Source organism: Bombina bombina, chromosome 5, assembly GCF_027579735.1.
Source record: "Bombina bombina isolate aBomBom1 chromosome 5, aBomBom1.pri, whole genome shotgun sequence".
Taxonomy (NCBI): domain Eukaryota; kingdom Metazoa; phylum Chordata; class Amphibia; order Anura; family Bombinatoridae; genus Bombina; species Bombina bombina.
Genome location: NC_069503.1, coordinates 1040599982 through 1040617817, shown reverse-complemented (window position 1 = coordinate 1040617817; position 17836 = coordinate 1040599982). Strand labels below are relative to the sequence as shown.

At 39.7% G+C, this 17836-nt stretch overlaps 1 protein-coding gene and 1 long non-coding RNA gene across 2 annotated transcripts in view; one reads left to right on the top strand and one right to left on the bottom strand.

Annotated features, from left to right (window-relative positions):
• UTP23 (UTP23 small subunit processome component) overlaps positions 1-14881 on the bottom strand; it is a 41097-nt gene extending 26216 nt beyond the window's left edge. Inside the window, exons 1-2 of the mRNA XM_053713198.1 lie at positions 14584-14881; positions 1003-1177 (exon numbers count right to left, since the gene is read on the bottom strand). Of these exons, the coding sequence (XP_053569173.1) occupies positions 1003-1177; positions 14584-14771 (363 nt within the window). The 5' untranslated portion in view covers positions 14772-14881. The remainder of the gene's footprint in view (positions 1-1002; positions 1178-14583) is intronic.
• Positions 14882-15212: 331 nt separating this feature from the next.
• The window catches only part of LOC128659611 (uncharacterized), a 6348-nt gene continuing 3724 nt past the window's right edge, over positions 15213-17836 (top strand). The window contains exon 1 of the long non-coding RNA XR_008402440.1: positions 15213-15248. This is a non-coding gene — a long non-coding RNA (uncharacterized LOC128659611). The remainder of the gene's footprint in view (positions 15249-17836) is intronic.

Sequence of the window (17836 nt, the reverse complement as noted above, 5' to 3'; positions counted from 1 at the left end):
TAAAAATAAAATTTAAAAAAAAAAAAAAAAAAAACGAACAATTTTACAATTACATTAAAAATATTTCCCATTTAATACCTATTTTCTGGCAAGAGGGGGTAATTTCGACTAGTCAACAGCAACAGCCCTCGACTAGTCGATTGTAAAAATATTAGTCATGCACACCATATATACATACACACACACATAAACATACATACAAAGAGAGAAGTGCTCTACCAGGAACGAACAACAGCTCATCAGTTAGTTCTATGGAGATTTACCACCAAAGAGCAGCCTCTTTTAGACCAGTGTGATCCCGCCAAGTAAGGTCAGTCCAGCCCCGAAATACCATGCAATTCTCCTCTGAGCAAGGAACATGACAACCCCAGACGATCGTTTCGGCCTCTTATGGGCCTCGTCAGTGAGGTGCAGCCACATTCCTCTAAGCACACTGGGCAAAGAGTCCACATCTGGTTTCCCCCATCACCCATAGGGAGACTTCTCCAGTATCATATTAATTTGCAAACAAAGAGCGCTAGTCTCTTATATATGTATAAATTCAGTCAGGAAGGCACTATCCGTTTTTAAGCTGTCATTTTAATACTGTATTAAAGAGACAGCTTAAAAACGGATAGTGCCTTCCTGACACGTGTGTGTATATTAGTTATATACACACACACACACACATTCATACACACACACACATACAAAAAACACACTGTTTATGCTCAGGATTTATGTTACTACAGACAGAAGCTATGTACCCAGTCTCACACAAATTTTGCTACACCTTATTGGTTTACATCCTCTGCACAAAAAAAAAAATTATATATATATATATATATATATATATATATATATATATATATATATATATATATATATATATTTTTTTTTTTTTTTAATGTAGTCGCACAGCTGACATACTACTTAGCAACTAACTGAAAGCAGGTAGCTAAGCAAGACTGCCTCTCAAGCAACAAGAATAAATTGTTTTCAAATGACACCTCTCATGGATACCTGCGTTGCGATGAAATAATGGTGCGGGTTGTTGTCTTCAGTCATGGATAAAAGACATGCTGAGCCGCTGACAGGACTTTTGAAATGAGAACAACTCCTCACTTGAAATCTTTGGGCGATTAATTTGGCTCCATACAATTCCTTCCCCAAGGATTCTAACTCTTTTATAACGCAGCTAAAGAAAGAGGGGGGGAAAAAGTTGTTTTATTTTCAAGTATCTAGAGCATAAAGAACAGTCTTTATTTTTATTCTTTTACCAGCTGAGCAAACAATACTGTCTAAAAAGCCAACCGTTGTTTATTTCTCTTTGATCCTCATACATCTCATTACTTTTTGCAGTATGGTTCTATACCACTTAATAACAAAGATAGCAGTTTCCATTAAAAAAAGAGAAAAAAAAATAAAAAAAAATATCCATTTACATTTATACACCTATTGGAGGATTTGTGTTTCCATAGCAGTACTCATGGATTGTGCAGTGATGCAGAGAACTTTAAAATGATAAGAGAATTGCAAGACATAACATACAGTCACGCTGAAATGATAAGCTCAAACAGGGTGTATACGATCATGATGGATCATATCTCCGGGACTGTGAAGCCTTGGCTTAGATTGCTTGATCCGTGTAGTAGCTTATTTAGATATGTCCCCTAACTGGCAATAAAAAGGCCAGATAAACATACTTTTAAAGAGGTGTGTCTCTGTACAAAAAAAAAAAAGAATGTAATTTATTCTTATAAAATGATAGTTGAGGTACACACTTCTTAAAACACAAAGAGAGAAGCGCACTCACAGGAACAAACAACCAGCTCAATAACATTGTTAGCCTGTTCTATGGCGATTTACCACCTGGGTGCAGCTTATTTTTACCCAAGTAATGCTGTTCACAAAGTAGAACTTTTCTGTGGTATATCAGTCTGATCCCACCTATTACGGTCAGTCCAGTGACAAAATACCAGGCAATTCCTCTCTGAACAATGCAAACAGAAACCCCAGACTATCGTTTTAATCTTTATTGGGACTCGTCAGTGAGGTGTAGCCATATTCCTCTAAGCACACTGAGCAAGGAGTCCACGTCTGGTTGCCTCTTTTTTTCCCTTAGGGAGACTTAATAAACACAGAGCGAAGCGCACTCACAGGAACGAGCAACCAGCTCAATAACATTAATAGCATGTTCTATGGCAATCGTTCTATAAAATAACTCCTGTGTAGCTTTTGTTGGGTGCCACCATATTGTAACGTAAGTACAATGGTCATGTGATGCCCTTATGTGAGCCCTCAATAGTACTGTGAGAGTGTGCGCGCACATATATGTGTATATTTTTTCTGGCTGACTCATATGTACAGAAAGACAGCCAATGTTGTGCATGACATCACGGGCCTTTGAAAGTTACCTCTCCCCATATGAACCAACTATAGAAATGAGTGTGCATAGCAGTGTACAGGTATGGTGAGCCCCTTTGCCCAAGAGCCTTGATCTACATGTCTCCTATGTCTTTATTATACTACCTGCAATTGTATTTCTTTATTTTCCTTATGTCACTACTTTACTTGTTTCTTCACTTACTGACACACAATAGCAAATCCTGCCTTATTTACACACCAGGAGCAGATGTTAAAGGGACACTCAACCCAATTTTTTATCCAGAGTAAACAATATTAAGCAACTTTCTAATTTACTACTATTATCAATTTTTCTTTGTTCTCTTGCTATCTTTATTTGAAAAAGAAGGTATCAAAGCTAAGGAGCCAGCAATTTTTGGTTCAGACCCTGGACACCACTTATTGGTGGGTGAATTTAACCACCAATCAGCAACAACCCAGGTTGTTCACCAAAAATGGGCCGGCATCTAAACTTACATTCTTGCTTTTCAAATAAAGATACCAGGGAATGAAGAACATTTTATAATAGGAGTAAATTACAAAGTTGCAAGTTCTAAAAATTCTTGTAGGTATAAATTATACTGAGGTATCATCTCTGATGGGTTACTTTTTCTCAACCCCTTAACGACCAAGGACGTGCAGGGTACATCCTACAAAAAAATGTCACTTAATGACCAAGGATGTACCCTGTACGTCCTCATGGTTTTAAAGCACTGGAGGCGATTATGATCGCTTCCAGACACTTTAAGGGTATCGCAGTGATGCCTCTATATTGAGGTATCCTGCAATACCGTTTTTTACGCATCCGATGCAGAGAAAGCCACTCTGTGGCCCTCTCTGCATCGGCCAGCATGGTGCCGATCAATGGTTGGTGGGAGCAGGTGCAGGGAGGCGGATGGGCAGCCCATTGCTGGTGCTTGTTCAGGAACCAAGTTACAGTTGGTCCGTGAGCACGGGAGGAGGCGGGGGGCGGAAGTGTGCGAGCATGGACATAACATGTGTGAGAAGAATAGGGAAAGCGATCCTGGAGGGGGGAAAAAGGTTTTGAAAGTGATCCTGGAAGGGGAGGCGGTTGGGTACTGAACGGGGGGGAAGCTACACTACAGAAAATTTACAGTTTATAATTTATTTTAATAAAAAAAAAAAAAAAGGCAAATGTGTAAGTAAACTGGGTACAGAATGTTGCCAGTACCCAAGATGGTGGCCAATAGGTTGAGTGGGATCAGGGTGATTGGGGGGGGGGGGTAACGGGGGATACTACACTTTGTATAAAATATATTTTAAAAAAACACACCTTTATTTTTATACAAGCAGACTTTCTGCCAGTACTTAAGATGGCATGACAATTGTGAGGTGGGAGAGAAAGAGCTGTTTGAGGGGGGGTCAGTGAAGGATCAGAGGGTGAGATGTGTCAAATGGGAGGCTGATCTCTACACTAAAGCTAAAATTAACCCTACAAGCTACCTAATTAACCCCTTAACTGCTGGGCATAAATACAAGTGTAGTGCGCAGCGGCATTAAGCGGCCTTCTAAATTACCAAAAAGCAACGCCAAAGCCATATAAGTTTGCTATTTCTGAACAAAGGGGATCCCAGAGAAGCATTTACAACCATTTGCGCCATAATTGCACAAGCCGTTTGTAAATAATTTTAGTGAGAAACCTAATATTGTGAAAAATGTAAAGTTTTTTTTTTCTTTGATCCCATTTGTTGGTGAAATGGTGGAATGAAATATACCAAAATGGGCCTATATACACACGCACACACGTCAAGGGATATTCAGGGATTCTTGACAGATATCAGTGTTCCAATTAGGGTTCCCACCTTGGTCATGTTTTCCTGGACACTTAGGAGTTAAACATGCTGCAGGGTAAGCAGGACGGAACATGTATTGTGCCTCTGTACATAGCATAAATAGTGCTGATATACAGCACAAAACATGTTCCTCCTTGCAAACCCTACAGCATGTGTAACTCATATGTATCCAGGAAGACATGGCCGAGGTGGCAACCCTAGTTCCAATGCAACTATTGCTAATTTTGAAAACAAAAATGGTTTGGAAATTGCAAGAACTACTTGTATTTATTGCCCTATAACTTGCAAATAAAGCAAAGATCATGTAAAACATTGGGTATTTCTAAACTCAGGACAAAATTTAGAAATTTAGCATGGTTGTTATTTTGGTGGTTGTAGTTGTGTAACAGATTTTGGAGGTCAAAGTTAGAAAAAGTGTGTTTTTCTCAATTTTTTCATAATATTTTATAAAAACAATTTAGAGTAAATTATATATGATAGAAATAATGGTATCTTTAGAAAGTCCATTTAATGGTGAAAAAATGGTATATATCATCTGTGGGTACAGTAAATGAGTAAGAGGAACATTACAGCTAAACACAAACACCGCAGTAAAGTATGCATAAGGACACCAGGTGCATGGGTTTATGAGCACCGGGCTACTTCCATTCTGGTCCCCCAGCATAGGACATAAGAATTTCCCGAGAGGGTTAGGAGTTCTGGAATCAAAGTGTGCAAGAGTGATGCAGCCGAGCACCAGGATTACTACTGGTCTAAGCAATACAAGAAAGACTGGGGCTTAATGTCATGTAATGGCTGTAATGTTTTTGGGGGTTTTCGTAAATTAATTCCATTAATCCATTCACAATGTCATGCTCTCCCAGAGGTTTCAGTTATATTATTTTGGACATTTTTTCTATATTGAAGACATTATCACACATTATTGGTTTTGTAGTTCTCAAAACTGAATTTGTATCTGCAGAAATAACATGCCTCTTCTTCACAGCAAAACGTTATAAAGTTAACATACAGAATTGATAAAAAATACCTTAAGGGACATAATCATGAAAGATAATGTTTGGGTTTCAGATAGAGCATACAATTTTCAAATTTAATTCCATTATCAGATTAACTTCATTCTCTTGGAATCCTTTGTTGGAGAGCAATGGTCTAATGGGGCCTAGCTGAATACATTGGGCGAGACAGTGACAAGCAGCTACCTCACAGCAGTGCATTGCTTAAGAGCCTAGCTATGCAGGCTTTTCAACAATGAATACAAAGAGAACAAAGTAAATTAGATAATTGAAGTCAATAGGGAAATTGTTCAAAATTGCATATTCTTTCTGAATCATGACAGTTTAATTTTTACTTTACGGTCTCTTTAATTCCATTGTTCCCCTGCAAATCTATGTACACAGAATCAACATATACTAAGTTTCAAGAAGTTCACTGAATAGAAGATTGTTTGGAGTGGAATAGATCTGCAAAGGGACCTAAGTGGGGGGAGAGATGGGCAAGCATTAAAAATTAAATATTTTTTTGGCTTTAGTTAAATACAACTATTTAAATTATTAATGCAATCATTTTTCTCCTTCCAATAAAGGACAAGTGAAAAGTTGATCAAATATGAATGATTAACCAATTAAAGTGGAGATAGTTCACCTCCAAATAATTTTATTCATTTCAATCATCTATCTATGCATATCTAATGGAATATAACTAAATATGTAATGGCCTGATATAGCTGGAAACAATAATCTGAAAACTTATTATGCTAAAAATGAAAACCATGATTTAAATCAGTCTTACTGACTAGTGATTTAAATAAAATCTGCTTTTACCATCATAAATAAGATGGCTCCCAGGATTTGTCAGGCCCTAATACAGGATATCACTTTGCAAGGTTCAGGATGTGAAAAACCTTTACATTACAATAACATGCTAATTGGGCCCACTGTCTGGGGCAAATTGCTGCTTCCACATTCAGTAGGTGTACCTAATATGTGCCAAATAGTGCATAACCCCATGCAGTGCACAGCTGACCTACTCCATTCATTGATTGATATGTCTCTGCATTAGCTACCTCTTCCATCACTCACTGGCATAGGCTTGTGGAGAGTCTCAATTCTCACCTCATTTAATTTAACACTTTAGTTACTGACTGGCATATGAATCCATGTAGGGATGAACAAATAAATATACTTAAAGGGACATTATACACATTTTTTATTTCCATAAATGTTTTGTAGATCTATTTATATAGCCCATAAAGCAGAGCTTTCCAAACTTTTCATGTTGGTGACACACTTTGTAGACCTACATCATTTCGCGACATAGTAATTCAGTTGTACTAGCAAAAAGGAGGTTAAACTAACTTGTTTTAAAAGATACGGACACATACATAAATTATATAATAACAAAATGTATTTACAAGTAACAGTATGTATGTGCAAGAATTAAAAAAAGTTTAATATCACCAATAGCTACTTACTATTTTAATGGGATGTATGAGGTTGATGGGATGAACACAGTTTCGTAATATTTGGTGTAATATTAGATAAAGACACTCGCATTTCATCATCAAGCATTTTTAAGCTTCCACTTCCTATCCATATATCAAGAGCAGGAGCAGCAATGCACTACTGGGAGCTAGCTGCAAACCCCCCCCCCCCTCTGACTTCTGCTCAGCATTTAAAGCTGCCACCCTCAGAGCTCTGTGAGTCCGACTGACTACTGCCCGCACTGCAAACACACTGCTGTCCCACTCACTGGCTACACTTGCAGTCACGAGCCAATTAAGGAGACTACACGTGCAGTCAGGAGCCAATGTGCCGCCAAATCCGCCAATGGTAATAGTTTCAGTTCCCCCTGAGCTGTGCCAATTGGTTAAGATGATCTGTGACCCACTAGGTATCAATCACGTGTCAACCATGTGATATGCGTAGCAGGCAGGTGGAAAGTCAGAAACCAAAAAACAATAAAAAAATAAAATAAAATTAAAAAAATTGGTGCTGAAGCAGGGACACACCTACACACTGCTGCCGACATACTAGTGTGTCCCGACACACAGTTTGGAAAGCACTGCCATAAAGTTTTGTTTTTTTAAATGTATAGTACTGCTTATTTTTAAATAACATTGCTCTGATTTTCAGACTCCTAAGCAAGCCTCAAAGTTTTATCAGAATACCGTCAGCTACCTATTCCAGCTTGCTCCCGTTTGTGTAAAGGGTCTTTTCATATGAAAAAGAAGGGGGGGGGGGGAGTGTCTTATTTCCTACTTGCAGTGGGCTTTCCAGCTACCTTTTCAACAGAGCTAAACTGAGAGCTTCTAAGTAAGTTTTTAAACAGTTTTATACCAGTATCTGTGCATCTTATTATTTATAGTAGTGTCTATTACATGCAGTTATATGAAAATGAGTGTATACTGTACCTTTAATGACTAATACATTTCCACCCCTCATTCACCCTTCATTACCTATTCCCCTCACCCAGAATCCCTAATCGTTCACAGCCTGGTAACAACTTACTCAATAGCTTGTATCTAGCCTGGTTTACCCTTACTACTCACAGACCGGTGCAGTTGTACTTTTCTCCTCACTAACAAGCTGGAACACAAGAGGCCACCTTACATAGTGACTAGTGAGCATAATTATCACTCACAAGCTGGTAAATCAATAAATCCCTTATGCACTGTCTGTTACTGTACACATACTTACAAACTATACCACCAAATTATTACACTGTGTCTGATAAACAGCAGTACCTCTCCCCCCTCCTACACAAGCTGGTACAGTTCCACTGCTTACTCCATTGCTGGCACACAGCAGTACCTCACCCCTAATACAAAAGCTGATACACCACCATCCTTTAATCTATGCCTAGCATAAAACCCCTAACTCTCAAGTTGACGAACAGCAGGGTATCCCCTATATCACAATCTGTTCCCTTAAACACATCCTTAATCGATGGCTGGTGCACTACATGACGGCTCACTCTGCAGCTAGTGCACAACCATTCCATAACTACCCAGTAGTGAGTCTTGATAAAGGCCTAGCACGGGCCAAAACGCGTAGACCTCAGCACTGGTAAGCCTTGTTTCATTGCTCGTATTTTTTAAAACAATCCACACTATATATTTCTCTTTCACAGGAGGACTATCGTTATCCACTATTGGGAATTTTTTATGTTACTGTTCACTAAAGAAACACTGTGATATCGTTTGTGAACACTTAAAGACACTCACGTATTGATTTCAGGATAACATCATTTTTTGGCCATTTTTAGTATACGCACCATTGTAGTATATACTCCACTGTGACTTATTTTTCACATTTTTTTATATTTTTTCAGATTTTTATATTTTCCATTTTTTGTGACAGTTTTTTATTGTATTTTTGTTTTTCATTGTTTTATTGGACACACTGATCGGTTGGATTTTTCACTACCACTACAGCACTTTTATAATTGACATAGAAGTGACTAACTATTGAAGCACTATTGGAACCTCATCACTTATATCTCCATCCTACATCAAAGGTTTTTACTTCAAGGACTACACCAGTTTTTGATTTTTTTTATTGTTTCTTCTGATTGATTGTTTCTAATTGTTTTTATTGATTGTACAAATCACAATTGTTTGCTTTTATTTGTATTATTGGGATATTAATGTTTTAGCATGGATCCATGACGTAAACTTATTTGTATTGACTTATTGAATAAATTTCATTGTAAATATTTACCATCAGAGTTTAGTGTTAGTAGTACCTTTGCCTCCGTCAGGACAGGCGCCTAGGTTTCTCTCTATATTATTGGTACACAGTAGTACCCCTTATCTACAGCTGGTTCACCACTGCCCCTTGCTTACTGCATAGTGCGCAAAATTAAAAGGACAATAAAGTCAAAAATAAACTTTCACATTTTGGACAGAGCAACTTTCAATTTATTTCTGATAAAAAATTTGCTTTGCTGTCTTGGTATCTTAGTTTAAAAGTACAACAATGTAGTTTTGCAGGAGCGTGCATGTGTCTAGTTCTCTAAGGCAGTAGTGTTTTCAACAATATGGGGCCGATTTATCAAGGGCCGAACGACCCCTGATGCCCCTGTTTCTGCACGAGCCTTCAGGCTCACCGGAAACGGCAGTTAAGATGCAGCTGCTCCTTAACTTGTCCGCCGCCTCTGGGTATTGACAACCCCTGCCGCGAATCTGCAGGGGGCGGCATTGCACAAGCTGTTCACCAGAACTGCTTGAGCAATGATAAATGCCGACAGCGTATGCTGTCGGCATTCAGTGATGTTGGGCGGACATGATTCGATACAGCGAATAATGTCTGCCCGCCATAAAGTAAATCGCCCCCTATGTTACACTGCTACAAACAATGTTGCAAAACACTGCTGCCACAGATTAAGACATGCGCACACTCCTGAGCTTTGAGATTACATAGCTTTACTATTCAACTAAGAATACCAAGAGAACAATGCAAATTTGATAACAAAAGTAAACTTGCAAAGTTATTTAAAAATTGCATGTTCTATCTAAATTGTGAAAGTTTAATTCTGACTTTACTGTCGCATCAATACCCACCACCTCTTGGTTTTTATACTGGCAGAATTGTTCACATACAGCTGGCTAGACTTTCTCCTCCTTTGCTCACTAGCTATAGCACAACATTAACCTTCTGCTCATATACAGACTGGTGCAACACCTCTTGCTTTATATACCGGCAGAATAGTTCACATACAAGTGGATATACTTCCTCCTCCTTTTCTTACAGGCAGTGCATGTCATGTACAGATCAGTACAAGGTGGCCCTCGTTTTACGACGGTTCAATTTGCGCCGTTTCAGAATAACGCCCTTTTTTCAGTCATGTGACTGCTATTGAAAAGCATTGAGAAGCAGTGCATTTATTAAAACAGCCAGTAGGTGGAGCTGTCCGCTTGTGTTGCAGCAAAGAGATGCAAAGCCAAGGAAGCCAAACGTGATCAATGGATTAGCTTTCAAAAGGAAAGAGATCTAGCAGCCACTTCCCTTAGATGAAGAAGCAATGCAGAGAACTATTTGCAGAAAAAGGCAAAGTAAAAATAAGTTTTTGTTCATTAAACTTAGTTTGATGATACAGCCTGTTGTGTAATTATGTTATTAGGTGCCATTTTACAAATGTTTTTGTTCATTAAACTTAGATTGATGATGGTACAGTCTGTGTGATAATTTTATTAGGTGCTGTTAGCAAATGTTTTTGTTCATTAAACTTAGTTTGAGGATGATACAATCTATTTTCTTAGGTTTATAATGCTGTTTAGCATTTAAAGTCTTCATTTCAAAGCTTTAAAAATAATGTATTAGGTGTTACTTATGACAATTTTGAGAGGGGCCTGGAACCTAACTCCGTCACTTCCCATTGGCTTACATTATAAACTGGGTTTCAATTTACAACCATTCCTTCTGGAACCTAACACCGGCGTAAACTGAGGGCTACCTGTATACTTATAAGATGGTGTCCCCCTACTTTACTCACTGGCTAGTAAACAACATTAACACCCATGTGCATGCTTGTGCACCACTGCTTCCCTTTTATACAGGATATTGCAGAGCACTTTGTGTACAATCTGGTATATCCACCCCACCTTTACTCACTGGGTAGTGCACAGCATTAACACTCATGTGCATGCTTGTGCACCACGCTTCCCTTTAATACTGGCTATTGCAGAGCACTTTGTGTACAAGCTGGTATATCCACCCCCCCCCCTTTACTCACTTGCTAGTGAACAACATTAACACTCTTATGTGCATGCTTGTGCACCACCGCTTCCCTTTGATACTGGTTATTGCAAAGCACTTTGTGTACAAGCTGGTATATCCACACCCCCCCCCCCCCTTTACTCACTTGCTAATGAACAACATTAACACTCTTATGTTCATGCTTGTGCACCACCGCTTCCCTTTGGTGATTGCACCTCATTAACACGCTCAAGTGCATCTTTGTGCACCACCGCTTCCCTTTGGCTATTGCAGAGCACTTTGAGTACAAGCTGGTATATCTACCCCCCCCCCCCTCACTTGCTAATGAACAACATTAACTCTTATGTGGATGCTTGTGCACTACCGCTTCCCTTTTATACTGGCTATTGCAGAGCACTTTGTGTACAAGCTGGTATACCGCCCCCCCCTTTACTCACTTGCTAATGAACAACATTAAAGGGACATTAACCCCTTAATGACCACAGCACTTTTCCATTTTCTGTCCGTTTGGGACCAAGGCTATTTTTACATTTTTGCGGTGTTTGTTTAGCTGTAATTTTCATCTTACTCATTTACTGTACCCACACATATTATATACCGTTTTTCTCGCCATTAAATGGACTTTCTAAAGATACCATTATTTTCATCATATCTTATAATTTACTATAAAAAAAATTATAAAATATGAGGAAAAAATGGAAAAAAAACACACTTTTTCTAACTTTGACCCCCAAAATCTGTTACACATCTACAACCACCAAAAAACACCCGTGCTAAATAGTTTCTAAATTTTTGTCCTGAGTTTAGAAATACCCAATGTTTACATCTTCTTTGCTTTTTTTGTAAGTTATAGGGCCATAAATACAAGTTGCACTTTGCTATTTCCAAACCATTATTTTTCAAAATTAGCACTAGTTACATTAGAACACTAATATCTTTCAGGAATCTCTGAATATCCATTGACATGTATATAATTTTTTTTAGTAGACATCCCAAAGTATTGATCTAGGCCCATTTTGGTATATTTCATGCCACCATTTCACCGCCAAATGCGATTAAATACAAAAAATCGTTCACTTTTTTACAATTTTTTTCACAAACTTTTGGTTTCTCACTGAAATTATTTACAAACAGCTTGTGCAATTATGGCTTAAATGGTTGTAAATTCTTCTCTGGGATCCCCTTTGTTCAGAAATAGCAGACATATATGGCTTTGGCGTTGCTTTTTAGTAATTAGAAGGCTGCTAAATGCCACTGCGCACTACACGTATATTATGCCCAGCAGTGAATGGGGTTAATTATGGAGCATGTAGGGAGCTTCTAGGGTTAATTTTAGATTTAGTGTAGTGTAGTAGACAACCCCAAGTATTGATCTAGGCCCATTTTGGTATATTTCATGCCACCATTTCACCGCCAAATGCGATCAAATTAAAAAAAACATTAAATTTTTCACAATTTTAGGTTTCTCACTGAAATCATTTACAAACAGCTTGTGCAATTATGGCACAAATGGTTGTAAATGCTTCTCTGGGATCCCCTTTGTTCAGAAATAGCAGACATATATGGCTTTGGCGTTGCTTTTTGGTAATTAGAAGGCCGCCAAATGCCGCTGCATTTCACACGTGTATTATGGCTAGCAGTGAAGGGGTTAATTATGTAGCTTGTAGGGAGCTTGCAGGGTTAATTTTAGCTTTAGTGTAGAGCTCAGCCTCCCACCTGAAACATGAGACCCCCTGATCTCTCCCAAACAGCTCTCTTCCCTCCCCCACCCCCCAATTGTCCCCGCCATCTTAAGTACTGGCAGAAACTCTGCCAGTACTAAAATAAAAGCTATATTTGGGTTTTTTTTTTTAGCATATTTACATATGCTGCTGTGTAGGATCCCCCTTAGCCCCCAGCCTTACTGATCCCCCACCAAAGAGCTCTCTAAACCCTCCCCCTCTGCCTTAATGGGCGCCATCTTGGGTACTGGCAGCTGTCTGCCAGTACCCAGTTTAGTGAATAATGTGCCTTTTTTTAAAAATAAAAACCCTTTTCTGCAGTGTAGCTTCCCCCCCCCCCCCAAGATCAACCCCCCACCCCTTCCACATCTCTTAGCTGTTATTTACAGCTTTCAAAAAGTTAATTCAAGTACTTGATTTTTCTGTAGTGTAGCGGTTCCCTCCCGCTCCCGCCCCGTGCACGCGCCCCCCCCGCCCCCCCCCCGTGCACGCGCAGCGCTCCCGTGCGCGCTCCCCCGCCCCTCCCGCCCCCCTCCACTGGGCACATCGATGGCCGCCCACCCGCCTCCCAGACTTGCTCCCACCCACCAACGATACCGGCCACCGATGTCCGGTGCAGAGAGGGCCACAGAGTGGCTCTCTCTGCATCAGATGGCCAAGGGGGGTTATTGCAGGATGCCTCCATATCGAGGCATCACTGCAATAACCGGAAAGCAGCTGGAAGCGAGCAGGATCGCTTCCAGCTGCTTTCCACACCGAGGACGTGCAGGGTACGTTCTCAGGCATTAACTGCCTTTTTTTTTTTTTGAGGACGTACCCTGCACGTCCTCGGTCGTTAAGGGGTTAAACACTAAATACATGCTAGATAGAATGTAGCAGTCAAAGAAAAGATTAGTCCATGAGTATCATGTAGATGTATTTTTTTAAAGTTTCATTAGTTGTTTAAAAAGTGACAAAATAAGTGTAAAGTTTTAGTGTCTATAAAACACTGGGAGCTGCCATGTTGTAACTTGTGTTACCTTCTCTGCTGTGGCCAATTAGGGTCAGTTATAAATAGGTCTCAAGAGTGTGCAGCCAATGGTTGTGCTGGATTTAACAGTGTTCTGCACTTCCATTTCTAACAGGAACTGAAAAGCTCACAATTTCAGAATGGAATTACAGGCAAAGAGGACAAAATAAATAATGAAAGTATATTGCAGAGTTGTTTTATTATATACAATTTATCATTTTATATTACCATCTCAAAGTGTTTAATGTCTCTTTAACACTTATGTGCATGCTTGTGCACCACCGCTTCCCTTTGGCTATTGCAGAGCACTTTGTGTACAAGCTGGTATATCTACCCCCCCCCCTTTACTCACTTGCTAGTGAATAACATTAACACTTATGTGTGCATGCTTGTGCACCACCGCTTCCCTTTGATACTGGCTATTGCAGAGCACTTTGTGTACAAGCTGCTATATCCCCCACCACTCTACTCACTTGCTAGTGAACAACATTAACACTCTTATGTGCATGCTTGTGCACCACCGCTTCCCGTTTATACTGGCTATTGCAGACTGCAGAGCACTTTGTGTACAAGCTGGTATATCTACCCCCCCCCCCTTTTACTCACTTGTTATGTGTGCATGCTTGTGCACCGCCGCTTCCCTTTTATACTGGCTATTGCAGACTGCAGAGCACTTTGTGTACAAGCTGGTATATCTACCCCCCCCCCTTTTACTCACTTGTTATGTGTGCATGCTTGTGCACCGCCGCTTCCCTTTGATACTGGCTATTGCAGAGCACTTTGTGTACAAGCTGCTGTATCCCCCACCACTCTACTCACTTGCTAGTGAACAACATTAACTTTCATGTGCATGCTTGTGTACCACCGCTTCCCTTTTATACTGGCTATTGCAGAGCACTTTGTGTACAAGCTGCTATATCCCCCCCGCCTTTACTCACTGGGTAGTGCACAGCTGCACCTCTCCCATCAGGTACTTGGGCAGTTGTTCTTTGATCTGAATCTTGTTCTTCAGAGCCGCCTGACAGAATGTACCGTCCAGCAGCACCTGGTACGGCTCTCGGAAACCGAAATTATATCGGTAAAAGCTTAAAATTTTCTTGGCATGTTTCTGTCGTGTGATCTTCATGACGTTATCACTCCCGGTATATTAGCGTGACGTCACCAACCAACCGTTTCTAGTGAGGAAAAAAAAAAAATATTTAAGGAAGTTGTACGCACGTGTACAGAATACCGGAAGTGACGTTACGCATCAAAATCTGGGGCGGGTTTGTTGTGTCATATGATTGAGGGGCGTGGCGGTGTTGCTGCCAACTATAGTTTTTTTTCCCCAGATCACCCTCACCCTATATTGTTTAGGGTGGCTTCTAAAGCCTCTCGTGGTAGAGGTATTTTTAAATTGTCACAATCAACTTGCTTTTGATAGCATTGTACTGGAATATTCAATTTGGTTACGCTTTTTTTTATTAGAAAATAATAATTATTACAAATTATACATACAGTAATACATTCTAAATAATCCTGCAGCATGCTAAAGGTTTTGGTGACATACCATTCAGTCTTGCTGACATGACACCAGCTAAGCACAGAACCCAGTTTCTTTCAGGTATGGTGAGCCTTGTGTGAAAGTCTACAACTTCTGTTTTACAGCCTTCTAGGGGATTACTGTGCACATCACTTCTTTTTTTTATGTCGGGGAACAGAAATAATGCAGAAGCAGGGACATTATATTTATCAAGCTAAAATTCCAATCAGGAGTCACAGTAAATTGCTGTTTGATAGTGAAATGCTGAAGGACCTTTTGTGGCGGTTAAACACATAGGTGCAGGCATTATTGTAAACATTAAATTATTATTGCATTAGTTTATCTCTTTAACCCCTTAATGACCACAGCACTTTTCCATTTTCTGTCCGTTTGGGACCAGGGCTATTTTTACATTTTTGCGGTGTTTGTGTTTAGCTGTAATTTTCCTCTTGCTCATTTACTGTACCCACACATATTATATACTGTTTTTCATCATATCTTATCATTTACTATAAAAAAATTTATAAAATATGAGGAAAAAATGGAAAAAAACACACTTTTTCTAACTTTGACCCCCAAAATCTGTTACACATCTACAACCACCAAAAAACACCCATGCTAAATAGTTTCCAAATTTTGTCCTGAGTTTAGAAATACCCAATGTTTATATGTTCTTTGCTTTTTTTGCAAGTTATAGGGCAATAAGTACAAGTAGCACTTTACTATTTCCAAACCACTTTTTTTTTTCAAAATTAGCGATAGTTACATTGGGACACTGATATCTTTCAGGAATCCCTGAATATCTATTGACATGTATATATATATTTTTTAGAAGACATCCCAAAGTATTGATCTAGGCCCATTTTGGTATATTTCATGCCACCATTTCACCGCCAAATGCGATCAAATAAAAAAAATTGTTCACTTTCTCACAATTTTTTTCACAAACTTAAGGTTTCTCACTGAAATTATTTACAAACAACTTATGCAATTATGAAATAAATGGTTGTAAATGCTTCTCTTGGATCCCCTTTGTTCATAAATAGCAGAGATATATGGCTTTGCTTTTTGGTAATTAGAAGACTGCTAAATGCCACTGCGCACCACAAGTGTATTATGCCCAGCAGTGAAGGGGTTAATTAGGGAGCATGTAGGGAGCTTTTAGGGTTAATTTTAGCTTTAGTGTAGTGTAGTAGAGAACCCCAAGTATTGATCTAGGCCCATTTTGGTATATTTCATGCCACCATTTCACCGGCAAATGCGATCAAATAAAAAAAAACTTTAATTTTTTTCACAATTTTAGGTTTCTCACTGAAATTATTTACAAACAGCTTGTGCAATTATGGCACAAATGGTTGTAAATGCTTCTCTGGGATCCCCTTTGTTCAGAAATAGAATACATATATGACTTTGGCATTGCTTTTTGGTAATTAGAAGGCCGCTAAATGCTGCTGCGCATCACACATGTATTATGGCTAGCAGTGAAGGGGTTAATTAGGTAGTTTGCAGGGTTAATTTTAGCTTTAGAGTAGAGATCAGCCTCCCACCTGACACATCACACCTCCTGATCCCTCCCAAACAGCTTCCTTCCCTCCCCCACCTCACAATTGTCCCCGCCATCTTAAGTACTGGCAGAAAGTCTGCCAGTACTAAAATAAAAGGTATTTTTTTTTCTTTTATTTTTTTGGGGGGCATATTTACATATGCTGCTTTGTAGAATCTCCCCATAGCCCCCAACCTCTCTAACCCCTCCCCCTCTGCCTTACTGGGGGCCATCTTGGGTACTGGCAGCTGTCTGCCAGGACCCAGTTTGGAGAAAAAAAAATGGTTTTATTTTTTTTTCCACCTGTTTTTTTCTGTAGTGTAGCTTCCCTCCCTCCACAGAGCACCCAACATTCACTGATGACCTTTTTTCCCTTTTTTTAAATTTTTACTTACATTGTTTTCTGTAGTGTAGCGGTTCCCTCCCGCTCCCTCCCCGTGCCCTTGCCCGCCCCCGCCTCCCCGTGCACGTGCGCGCGTCTGTGCGCATGCCCGGGCATCCCCGCCCATGATCTCGCCCCCCTCCACATCATCTGGGCCATCGATGGCCGCCACCCGCCTCCCACACACGCTCCCACCCACCAACGATGGAAGCCATAGATATCCGATGCATCGGATGGCTACTAAGGGTTATTGCAGGATGCCTCGATATCGAGGCATCACTGCAATAACCGGAAAGCAGCTGGAAGCGATCAGGATCGCTTCCAGCTGCTTTCCACACCGAGGACGTGCAGGGTACGTCCTTGGTCGTTAAGGGTATTTTTTTAGAGGACGTACCCTGCACGTCCTCGGTCGTTAAGGGGTTAAGGACACAGCTTTCAGTTTGCTCAATTGTTTTATGACGGAAAAATTCCGTCCTATGTCCTTAAGAGGTTAAATATACTACATAAAAAAGAGCAAACTATCATAGAAGCAACTTAAACTTGTAAATTTCTCTTGGGTAATATTGATTTCAGTTTCAAGCAGCATCTAATTACATTACACTGACACTTTGAAAGTAAATTTATTTATTTATAAAATATTTTACCAGGAAGGATACATTGAGATTTCTCTCGTTTTCAAGTATGTCCTGGGATCACAAAACATTGCATTGATACAATAGGGTACAATAAAATACAAAAACAATA